General features: G+C 41.1%; 1 protein-coding gene across 28 annotated transcripts in view; it reads left to right on the top strand.

The window, feature by feature from the left end:
- Window positions 1-12,408, top strand: part of OGDH (oxoglutarate dehydrogenase) — a 474,703-nt gene that overhangs the window by 428,193 nt on the left and 34,102 nt on the right. For all 28 annotated transcript variants that reach the window (XM_077996814.1, XM_015133615.3, XM_015133612.3 and 25 more), the window contains one exon: window positions 10,477-10,592. In XM_077996814.1, coding sequence (XP_077852940.1) covers window positions 10,477-10,592 — 116 coding nt within the window. The remainder of the gene's footprint in view (window positions 1-10,476; window positions 10,593-12,408) is intronic.

Here is a 12,408-nt window from a genome sequence, read left to right as displayed (position 1 = left end):
TTTGCTAATTGTTCTGAAATATGTTTTTCCCTTCATTTGGTTATTAACCAATAAGTAGAATTACTTATATGGTATTGTTTTGTTTCTGTTCATTTTGTGTTTCGAAGAGCATTTTTCATCTTCATGTGTGCTTCATCGCTTCACTGTGAGCTTCCATCTTCAGCATCGTTCACCTTTAGCTGCTGCCGTAGCCAGCTGGGCATATGAAGCCATGTTCAGCTCTGCATGGTGGCTTGTCCTGTCCTCCACATTCTGTGCTGAGGCTTTGACTGGACTCTGGATTCTTCCAGATTCTGCTTCCTGGGCATTTTGGGCAAGATTTCCTAAATGTTTTATGTTTGAAGGCCAACTGAAGTATTAATAAAAACTTACCGAGAACTCTTAGTGACCCCCGGTTGGGCAAAACACATTTGAGGAATCCAGAGTTGAAATGCTGGGGGATCATCTGCCTGTTGTCATCCTCCCTGGTGACCAGTCTCTTCTTTGCCCTCTGGCTTCTCTAAGCAGTTGTATTTTTTCTCCTTCTAATATCTGTGAGACTCTACGTTTTAATTACACTTTTTATTTTGAGATCATTGTAGAGTCATATGCACTTGTGAGAAATAACAGTTCTGTGCCCTTTGGCCAGCTTCCCCAATGGTAACATCTTGCAAAGCTATAGTACAACATCACACCACTACACTGAATTGATAAAGTAAGACTCTAGACATCCATCACCACAAGAATTCCTCCTGTTGCCCTTTTATCACCATATCTACTTCCCTCCCATCCCAGCCACTACTTGTATTCCCTGGCAACCACTATTGTGTTCTCCATTTCTATAATTTTGTCATTTCAGGAATGTTGTACATGTGGGATCACAGTATGTAACCTTTGGGGATTGGCATTTTTCAATCAGAATAATTTTTTTAGAGATTCACGCAGGTTGTTGGTGTAAATCAATAGTTTGTTCCTTTTCATTGCTGAGTAGTGTTCCATGGTGTGGATGATTGTTTTTAACCATTTACCTGTTGAAGGACCTCTTCATTGGAAGGGATTGTTTCCATTTTTTGGCTAATAGGATCTTTTGCAGAGCAGAAGTTTTTAATCTTTTTTCCCCCTCATTTCCCAGCTCAGCTTCTATGCCCAAAGTTTTTAGCTTGATGACATCCAGTTTGTTAATTTTTCTTTTATGGATTGTGCTTTTGGTATGAAGTCTAAGAACTTTTTCCTTAGCCCTCGATCCCCAAAATGTTCTCCTATGTATTTTCCTAAAGGTTTCATAGTTTTGTGTTTTACATTTAAATGATCCATTTTGAGTAAATTTCTGTATAAGGTATTTAGATCAAGATTCTTTTATTGTTCATTTTATATTTTTGTGTGTAGATGTCCAGTTGTTCTGGCGCCATTAGCTGAAAACTATGTCCTTCCTTCATTGAATTGCTTTTGTACTTTTGCCAAAAATCAGTTGGACTTACTGGTGTGGGTCTATATCTGGATTTTCAGTTATTTTCCTTTGTGTGTCTGTTTTTCCTTCGATACCACAGTGTCTTGATTACTGTAGCTACTAAACTTTATTTTTCATTTACAAAATTATTTTGACTATTCAAGGACCTTTTCCTTCTCCATGTAAATTTGAGGATAAGCGTATCTATGTCTACATATACCTCGCTGCCATTTTGATAGGAATTGGCTTAAACGTATAGATCCATTTAGGGATAAATTACATTTTTACCATGTTGTCTTCCAATCCATGAACATAGTGTGTCTCCTCATTTATTTGGATCACTGATTTTTTTAATCAGCTTTTTGTAGTTTTCAGCATATACATTGTGTATACGTTTTGTTGTATTTACACTTAACTATTATTTTCTTTTTAACATTGATGTCCACATATTCATTGGTAGTATATAGAAATATAATTGATTTCAGTGTTTATGTTGCATTCTGAGATCTTGATGAACTATTCTAGGGCTTTTTTTTTTTTTTTTTTTTTTTTTGGTAGATTCCTTAGGATTTTCTATATGGACAGTCGTGTCATCTGAAAATAGGAAGTTATTTCATCCTTTCCAATCTGTGTGCCTTTTATTTTATTTTCTTGCCTCATTACAGTAGCTACAACTTTTAGCACTGTATTGAATAAGAGAGGTAAGAGTGGATAGCCTTATATGCCCTGTTCCTGATCTTAGGGTGAAAGCATTTAGCCTTTCATCATTAAGTATAATGTTAACTGTAGGTTTTTTGTAAATGCTCTTTATCAAGCTGAGGAAGTTTCTCTGTTTTCATATTTTTTTCTGATAGTTTTAATTATGAATGTATATTGAATTTTGTCAGATGTTTTTCCTGCATTGATATGATCTTGTGATTTATTATTATAATTATTTTTTGAGACTGATTCTTGCTCTGTCGCCCAGTCTGGAGTGCAGTGGTGCGATCTCAGCTCACTGCAACCTCTGCCTTCCAGGTTCAAGCAACTCTCCCACCTCAGCCTCCCAAGTAGTGGGGGCTACCAGTGTGCACCACCACTCCTGGCTAATTTTTGTGCTTTTAGTAGAGGTGGGGTTTCACCATGTTGGCCAGGCTGGTCTAGAACTCCTGACCTCAAGTGATCTGCCCACCTCACCCTCCCAAAGTTCTAGGATTACAGGCATGGGCCACCACACCCGGCCAATTTTTATTCTTTAATGTAGACAATTTAATGCTAATGTAGTGGATTGTATTGATTGATTTTTGATTATTCAACCAGCCTTGGATTAGTGGAATAAACACCATTTGATCATGGTATATAATTTTTTTAATATGTCTTTGTCTCTTTATATATTTTGCATCCATATTGATGAGGGATATTGGTCATTTTCTTTTTTTGTACTCTCTTTGTTTTTGGTATCAGGGTAATTCTGGCTTCATAAAATGAATGGAGAAGTGTTTCTCCTATTTTCTGAAAGACATTGAATAGAGTTGGTGTTAACTCTTCTTCGTTTGGGCTTAGAGGTTAATTTTTCACAAGGTTTTTATTTATTAATTAGATTTCCTTATTAGCCATAGGGCTTTTCTAATTATCTGTTTCATACTGGGTGAGTAGTGGTAGTTTGTGTTCTAGAAGTGGTTTATTTCATCTAAGTTGTCAAATGTATGTAGTGTTATTTATAGTATTCCCTTATTATCTTTTTGATAGTCATTCTTTTTTTTATTTCTTTTTCAACTAAAAGAAAAGGAACAGAATCTTCTTGATATTTGAAGGGTCTGTATTGATATCCCGTTTCATTCCTGTTATTGGTAATTTGTGTCCTCTTTTTGTCAGTCTTATAAGAGATTTGTCAATGTTACTAATCTTTTCAAAGAACCAGTTGTTTGTTTCATTGGTTTTTCTCCGTCGTTTTGCTGTTTTCAATTTCATTGATTTCTGCTCTTTATTATTTCCTTACTTCTATTTATTGGCTTTTGGCTTGTTTGTTGTTTTTCCCTCTTTTCTAGGAATGGAAACTTAGATTATTGATTAGAGACTGTCCCTCTTTTCTGATGTATTTACTACTATAAATGTTTCTCTCAGTACTGGTTTAGCTGTCCTACAAAGTTTGATATGTTATATTTTTATTTTCTTTCAGTTGTTTTTGAGACAAGGTCTTGCGCTGTCATCCAGGCTATAGTGCAGTGGTATGATCACAGCTCACTGCAGCCTCTAATTCCTGGGCTTAAGTTATCCTCCCACCTCAGCCTCCCAAGTAGCCGAGACTACAGGTGTAGGCCACCATGCCTGGCTATTTTTAAAATATTTTATAGAGATGGAATCTCACTGTATTGCCCAGGCTAGTTGTTATTGTATTCTTCGTATGCCCCTTGATATTTTATCTTTAGCTTTTGGATTATTTAGAATGGTGTTGTTTAGTTTCCAAGTGTTTGGAGATTTTCTTGTTACTTTTCTTATTATTGCTTTCTAGTTTGATTTTATTGTGGTTGGAGAATGCACCCTGTATGATTTCAATTGTGCTAAATTTGTTGAATTTTTAATAAATGGCCCACCATATTATCTGTCTTGGCATATGTTTCACGGCTGCTTGAAAAGAATGCTACTGTTGAAATGCTATTGTTGGGTGGAGTATTCTCTAAATGTCTGCTAGAGCCAGGCATTGTGGTTCATGCCTATAAATCCAGGACTTTTGAGAGACTGAGATGGGAAGATCACTTGAAGGCCAGGAGTTTGTTGCCTGGCAACATAGCGAGACCCCTGTCTCCACCACCAACAACAACAAAATTAGCCAAGCATGATGCCACATGCCTGTAGTCCTAGCTACTCAGGAGGCTAAGATGGTGGGATCATTTGAGCCCAGAAGTTTAAGCCTGCAGTGATCTATGATTTCACCACTGTCCTCTGGCCTGGGTGACCCTATCTCTAAACTACACACACATGCATGTGCACACACACACGTCTGTTAGATCCTGTTAGTTAATGACTGTTGAGTTCTTCTATATTTTTGCTGAATTTCTGTCTAGTTTTTTAGTCAGTTATTGAGAGAGGAGTATTAAAGTCTTCAGCTATAAATGTGGGTTTGTCTCTTTCTCCTTTTAGTCCTATCAGATTTTGGGTCACATATTTTGCAGCTCTGTTCTTTGGTGTTTACACATTTCAGATTGCTGTATCTTCTCAGTAAATTGACCCTCTTACCATGATGGAATGTCCCTCTTTGTCTCCGGTAATTTTCTTTGCTGCGAAGTCATTTCATCTCATATTAATATAAGCCACTCGTACTTACATTTGATTAATGTTTACATGATACATTTTTTCCTCCTTTTACTTCAACCTGTCTGTATCACATATGAAGTGAATTTCTTGTGGATAAGCATATAGGTGGGTTTTGTTTTATATTTATCCACTCTTCATAATCTCTGTCTTCTATTTAATATATTTAGGTCATTTATGTTTAATGTAATTATTGTATGTTAGGGCTCAAGTCTGCCATTTTATTATTTATTTTTTGTTCTGCTTTTCATTGCTTTGCTTTCATTTTCCTGTGCTGTGGAGTTTCAAACCCACATTTAAAAAATTTTTTTAATTATGTATAGTTTTTTTTGTTGTGTGTTTGTTTGTTTGTTTGTTTGAGACAGAGTTTTGCTCTTTTACCCAGGCTGGAGTGCAGTGGCACGATCTCGGCTCACTGCAACCTCTGCCTTCCTGTTTCAAGCGATTCCCCTGCCTCAGCCTCCCGAGTAGCTGGGATTACAGGCACCCGCCACCACGCCCAGATAATTTTTTTGTATTTTTAGAAGAAGAGGGGTTTCACCATGTTGGCCAGGCTGGTCTCGAACTGACCTTGTAGTCTACCCACCTTGGCCTCCCAAAGTGCTGGGATTACAGGTGTGAGCCACTGCGCCCGGCATGTTTTTGAGTGTATCCTTTTATGTAGCGTTTTTAGTAGTTGTTTTAGGTATTACTACTTTATATAGACATAACTTATAGTCTACAGTGTCATAACTTTTCAGTACATATTAAGTGTGGAAACTTTACCTCCTTTTGTATCTCTTTACCGTCCTGCATTTATAATTATCTTAGATATTTTCTCTACATACATTTAGAACTTCATCAGACAGAGTTATAAGTTTGTTTCAACCATCAGATATAATTTAGAAGACCCAAGAGGAGGACAGTCTGATGTATTTACCCAGATTTTTGCTTTTTGTGTTCTTTCTTCCTTCTTGATGTTCCAAGATTCCTTCTTTATTTATTTTCTGTTTAAAATGCTTCCTCTGGCCAGTTTTTTAGAGCAGGTCTTTTGGTGACAAACTTAATTTTCCTTTACCTGGGAATCTCTATTTCTTTCCCCTTCATTCCTACAGGATATTTTTGGTGGATATAAGATTCTAGTTGGACATAATCCTTTTCTTTTAGCTCTTGAAAGGTGTTGTGCCCTTTCTTCCTTTCTCTCTTTCTCTCTCTCTCTTTCTCTCTTTATCTCTCTCTTTCTTATTTTTCTTTCTTTCTTTCTGACAGAATCTCGCTCTGTCACCCAGGCTGGAGTGCAGTGGTGCGATCTCTACTCACTGCAACCTCCGCCTCCTGGGTTCAAGTGATTCTCCTGCCTCAGCCTTCTGAGTAGCTGGGATTACAGGCGCGCACTACCACGCCTGGCTAATTTTTGTATTTTTAGTAGAGACAGGATTTCACCATGTTGGTCAGGCTAGGCTTGAATTCCTGACCTTGTGATCTGCCCCACCTCGGCCTCTCAAAGTGTTAGGATTACTGGCGTGATCCACTGTGCCCGGCCTGTGCCACTTCTTTCTAGCCTCCATGGTTTCTGATGAGAAATCCTGTCATTTGAATTGTTTTCCCTATAGGTAAAGTGTCACTTTACAACCATTGCTTTTAATTTTCTTTGATTTTGTTTTTCAGAAGTTTAATTATCATATGTTTTGGCATGGATTTCTTTGAGGATATCCTCTGGATTCACTCAGCTTCTTGAATTTTTGGGTTTGGTCTTTTACCATATTTGGGAAGTTTTTAGCTAAGTACTTTTTCAACTACCCTCTTTATTCTCTGCTTCTTTTATTTTATCCATTTATATGTTTGTGAAATCTTTGATTATACTGTCACATGTCCCCTGAGGCTCTGTTCATTTTTTATTTTCTTTCTGTTCTTCAGATTGGTTAATTTCTGTTGTTCTGTCTTCAAATATACTGATTCTCTGCCCCTCCATTCTGCCATTGAGCCTATCCATTGAACGTTTTTTGATTTTTTTAACACATTTCTATTTGGTACTTGTTTACATCTTCAGTTTTTGGCTGAAACATTGTATTTTGTGACTCACTTTTAAAAATTTGTCTCTATCATGTTCTTAATTGCTCATTGAAATTGTTTGGGCCAGGTGCGGTGGCTTACGCCTGTAAGCACTTTGGGAGACCAAGGCAGGCAGATTGCTTGTACTCAGGAGTTCAAGACCAGCCCAGCCAACATGGCGAAACCCCATCTCTATTAAAAATACAAAAACTAGGCTGGGTGCTGTGGCTCACGCCTTTAATCCCAGCACTTTGGGAGGCTGAGGCGGGCACATCATTTGAGGTCAGGAGTTCTAGACCAGCTTGGCCAACATGGTGAAACCCCGTCGCTACTAAAAACACAAAAATTAGCCAGGTGTGGTGGCACACGCCTGCAGTCCTAGCTACTCTACTCAGGAGGCTGAGGCAGGAGAATTGCTTAAACCAAGGTGGTGGAGATTTCAGTGAACTGAGATCATGCCACTGCACTCCAGCCTGGGCAACAGAGCGAGAGGCTGTCTCAAAAAAATTATAAAAACTAGCTGGGCGTGGTGGCGTGCGCCTGTAGTCCCAGCTACTCAGGAGGCTGAGATTGGAGGATCACCTGAGCCCTGGAGGTTAAGGCTGCAGTGAGCAGTGATCGAACCACTGCACTCCAGGCTATGCGACAGAGTGAGACCCTGTCTCAAAAAAAAAAAAATGAAATTGTTTGATGATGACTCCGTTCACATCTTAGGTGATTCTAACATCTTGGTCATCATGGTATTGATGTCTGTCGATTGTCTTTTCTCATTCACTATGAGATATTTTTGGGTCTTGTTATGAATTATAGTTTATTGAAACCAGGACATTTTGGGTATCATGAGAGTCAGGATCTTATTTAAATCTTCTGTTATAGCAGACCTTTTGTAGACACTGTTCCCCACTGTGGTGGGGGAAGGGGAGGGCCCAACCTTGTTATTGCTGGCAGAGGTGGAATCCTTCTCCCACTCAAGTATCCACTGTTACTGGGGTTAGGGGAAGGGGCTGATGCATTACCTCCCAGAGAGGAGGACATTTTGGATTCCCTCTTGGGCCTTCCCTGAAACCTCTGGGATGGGGTTGGGTGCTAGGGCCCATTACAGCCTGGTGAGGGCGGGGTCACAGTGTTTTATCTGGTATTTGGCTGTAGTAGAGCAGTTTTTGTCTAAAAGTTTTTTGTCTTGATAGGCTACCTCTTTCCTGGTCTTTTGATAGAGAGCAGCTTTTGTCGGGCTTTTGTTATCAAATACACCTCTTAAAGTTTTGGGGTTGCTGGTTCTTCTGCTCCAGGTCTGCGGTATTTGAAGCAAAAAAGAAACTCCAGGGAACTCCTTGGTGTATTTTGCCTTGAGACGTCCCTAGCTGGTGTGCCTTATTCTCTCCACCTTTCGGAGTTGTCTTATGATCGTTTTGCATATAACGTCTAGGATTTTTAGTTGTACTTATTGGGGGAGTAGGGAAGAATATGTCTACTCCACTTTCACAAAGCACTCATCTATAGATTTAGTGTCTCAGATAGCTAAAGAACTAAAAGTGTACCAGCAGTTCTGAGGCTCTAGAACTATGAACTCAGGATGATAGAAGTGAAAAACCATCACATGGTGAGGTCAGGGGATATCTGTAGGCCCCTACTTCACAGGGTCTTCATGCTGAAAGATTGCAACCAATATACAGTCCTTATCTGGGGGCATACACTGGACTGATTAGTTTCACAATCAAAATATTTCCCAACAAAATGTGCATTGTTATTCTGGTCCCCAATCAGCTGCACCTGGCCTGAGTTTTTTAGTCAGGAAAAATTTCTCAAAGATGATTCTGCTTTTCCTCCATAAATACTATAGGGCAACTGCCTGAAAGCCAGGCCATAAATGGCAAGAGCCTTGTACTTCACCTAGGCCCAAGTGGTTGCTGTGCTTTCAGTGTTGACAGACTAACAGGAGGGAATGGGTAGGCAGGCTTAACTAAGCCACTACTACCATCACCACCCTTCAGGTTAAAAAAAAAAAAAAAAAAGCCAGATTTGCTTTCTTTTAATAAAACAAACAGGGCTTGGAAAATATAGAGTTTGCTTGTAAGACTTAAAAAACAAAACAAGGGCGGGCGCTGTGGTTCACGCCTGTAATCCCAGCGCTTTGGGAGGCCAAGGCAGGCGGATCACGAGGTCAGGAGATCGAGATCATCCTGGCTAACACAGTGAAACCCCGTCTCTACTAAAAATACAAAAAATTAGCCGGGCGTGGTGGTGGGTGCCTGTAGTCCCAGCTACTCGGGAGGCTGAGTCGGGAGAATGGCATGAACCTGAGAGGCAGAGCTTGCAGTGAGCCAAGATCGCACCACTGCACTCCAGCCTGGGCGACAGAGCGAGACTCCGGCTCAAAACAAAAAAAAAAAACCTCTCCTAAAGCATTAGATAAATAAAGGCTGTAGTTCCCAAACCATGCTTGAATCAGAATCTCCTTGGGAGAATCGTGGACCCACCCTGAGACTCACTGAGTCGGTACCAGGGTTGGAGCCTCAAAACAAGCCTTTTTATATATCTCCAAGGAGATCAAAATACACAATTGTGTTTGCAAACTACCATCTTTAATCCTGTGCTGGACCCTTACGTCTCACAGTGGCTCCTTTTAGTCTTAATTTGGCCAGGAAACAATGAGAACATTTCATCAGGTCCAGTCAGATGTTGGAGACTTTGCAGAATACCGGTTCATTGTGCATTCCTGGAGCCTGAGAAAATGCTGATGTAAGGTATTCAAGTGCTAGTGACTCTTGAACTGTGCTTTTTGCTGTACTGTAGCTGATATATTATGTCAGGAGAGATGCCAAACTGGATAAAAGAATGTATGGTGTCATTTGATAGTCTTCCTCTTTGATACAAGATGAAACAAGCATATAATGCCAGGGAAAGAGCTCTTCCAGCATTATTCTTTCTCAAACTGAGATGCACTTTCAGGTGAGGTGGCGTCTTCCCCCACAGTGCTGCAGCGAATATTAGTGCTTACTTAGTTGGTTCCCACTGAGTGATTGGAGTCGGGAGAAGGGAGGGTTACACCTGTGACTGCTGAGTATTGCCTGCAGAATGGGCTCAGAACACACAGTTCAGGAATTTCAGAAGAGGACGTCCTTAATCCAAGGCCGGTGGCTGTTTGCACGCTGCTGTACTGCCCAGTGGTGCACCCCTGCCTGGAGCTCCAACAGACCACTTGACTTCTGGTGACGGTTTCTCCCTCACTTCTTAGTCCCCCTCTCCCAGCTCTTTGACATTCACCACATACATATATTATTGTCATATGATCTGTTCTTCTATATCAGTTCTTCATTTTCTGCTTTAATTCCTCCTTAACTATTGTATTGATTTTTGATTGACTTACCCAGTGCCTTTTCATGGACCTCTTTTCCCACCCCCAAAATTGGTTATCTTTGGGACCTTGAAATAAATTTGTCTCTAAATTATGAATAATTGGTGTACGTAACTAACATATGCATAATATGAATTTTATTGTGACTTACCTGTCATACTCTAACATCCTCAGCTTCTATTTATTGCTAAAGTTTGTGTTTCTGGCTGTAAAATATTACTTATTTCACATATATCAGGGGCTTTTTATATGATTTTTTTCTTCTCTTTTTGCTCCCTTGGGGAGTTCCTTCCCCTTTCCATAAACTGTGGTCCCTGCGTGGCCCTGCCTCGTCCCTCCTCATCGGGCTTGTCCTGCCCACATCGCCCTGCAGGATTCTATGGCCTGGACGAGTCTGACCTCGACAAGGTTTTCCACTTGCCCACCACCACTTTCATCGGGGGACAGGAATCAGCACTTCCTCTGCGGGAGATCATCCGTCGGCTGGAGGTAAGAACAGTTTCTGGAAAAATCTAGTGGACTTTTTAAGAACTTGTATTAGCAGGATGACTTTGAGGCTAGTTTTATTTTTTTTCTTTGTCCTTTTTATTTTATTTTTTCTCTGAGACAGAGTTACTGTCACCCAGGCTAGAATGCAGTGACACAGTTGGGCTCAATGCAGCCTCAACCTCCCAGTCTCAAACCATCCTCCCACCCCAACCTCTCGTAGCTGGGACTGCTGGTACACACCACCATGCCCAGCTAATTTAGTTTTTCATTTTTTATTGTAGAGATGAGGTCTTACTGTGTTCCTCAGGCTGGTCTCAAATGCCTGGGCTCAAGTCATCCTCCTACCTCAGCCTCTCGAAGTGCTGGGATTACAGGCGTGAACCGGTCCTGTCTTTCTCAAAATTGTAAGGAAGGAGGACATTTGTTGTTGTTGTTGTTGTTGTTGTTGCCATTTTATAGATAGAAACCAATGGTTTTGCGATCAGCCAGATAGGGGAAGTAAACTCTGCTTTCAGATCCCACTAGGAGTTTATTACAGATGGTAGGAGAGTCACCTCAACCCTGAGGGACAGGCCTCAAGTCAAGGGTGGCTTCCTGCACAGCTCACTGCCAGGGCTGCTGAGTGGTGGCCACTCTTCTTCTTCCCTCTCTCCCTCTGTTCCTCTCATCCTTCTGTTTTGTTTCATTTTTTTCCTTCTCTCTGGACTCTGTTAGTACTAAGCCTGCCAGGGATTTCTTTCATGCACACACATTATAGACAGTGGCTAAGAGTTGTGGCTGTGCTGTTAGGCCACCTGTGTCTAGTTCTTCCATCCTGGGCAAATCATAGCCTCCCTCAGTATAAGGGTGACTTCCATGCCCATTGCAGAGGGGAGAATGGATTTGATGAGAGGTCCATGCCAAGAGTTGGCTATTACTGTTACTTAATGCTGTTCCTGGTATTCAGAGCTAAAGGATCCAGGTTAAAATAAACTGAGAAAATACTCTGGAATGGAACCCTCAGAATTGAGCATATAAATCACCTGGGGTCCGCCTGTCATGCACAGTCTGAATCCTGACGTCCCTAACTAACCCAAGTTGAACCACACTGGCCATCAGGGCTCTCTGAGGCTGTTCCTCTCATGGCTGGATGCATTAGAACCACCTGGAGAGCTTACAGAACTGATACCCAGGCCACAGCCCAGGTCCCCTAAATCAGAATCCCCCTAGCACCCCAGGGATTAACCCTTGCTGCAGCAAGTGAATTTTAATTTAAAATTCTCTTGTCAGTGTTTCCACAATTGGCTGCACGTGGCTTAAAAAGATCTGAGTGTCCAGGCCAGGCACGATGTCTCACACCTGTAGTCCCAGCACTTTGGGAGGCCAAGACAGGTGGATCACAAGGTTGGGAGTTCAAGACCAGCCTGGCCAAGATCATGAAATGCTGTCTTTATTAAAAATACAAAAGTTAGCCAGGTGTGATGGCGGGTTCCTGTAATCCCAGCTATGTGGGAGGCTGAGGCAGAGAATTGCTAGAACCCGGGAGGGGGAGGTTGCAGTGAGCAAAGATCACACCACTGCACTCCAGCCTAAGCAACAGAGCAAGACTCCATCTCAAAAAAAAACCTGAGTGTCCAATGCTGGCACTTTCTGTAGTTTATGATGAGCATCCTGAAGTATTGTCAGCATCTCGGAGCTGCTTCACCGCCTGCCTTCCTCACGTTGGGGAGAAAGGGGTGGAAACTAGAACTATGTGCCAGCATCAGAAGCTTGTGGCTAATGGGATGTATTGGGCACCAGGAGGGAGTGATAAGGCTTAATCCAAGAAGAATGAACC

This window comes from Macaca mulatta, chromosome 3 (genome assembly GCF_049350105.2).
Source record: "Macaca mulatta isolate MMU2019108-1 chromosome 3, T2T-MMU8v2.0, whole genome shotgun sequence".
In the NCBI taxonomy this organism is placed as follows: Eukaryota; Metazoa; Chordata; class Mammalia; order Primates; family Cercopithecidae; genus Macaca; species Macaca mulatta.
This window is presented reverse-complemented; position numbering and strand designations above follow the sequence as displayed.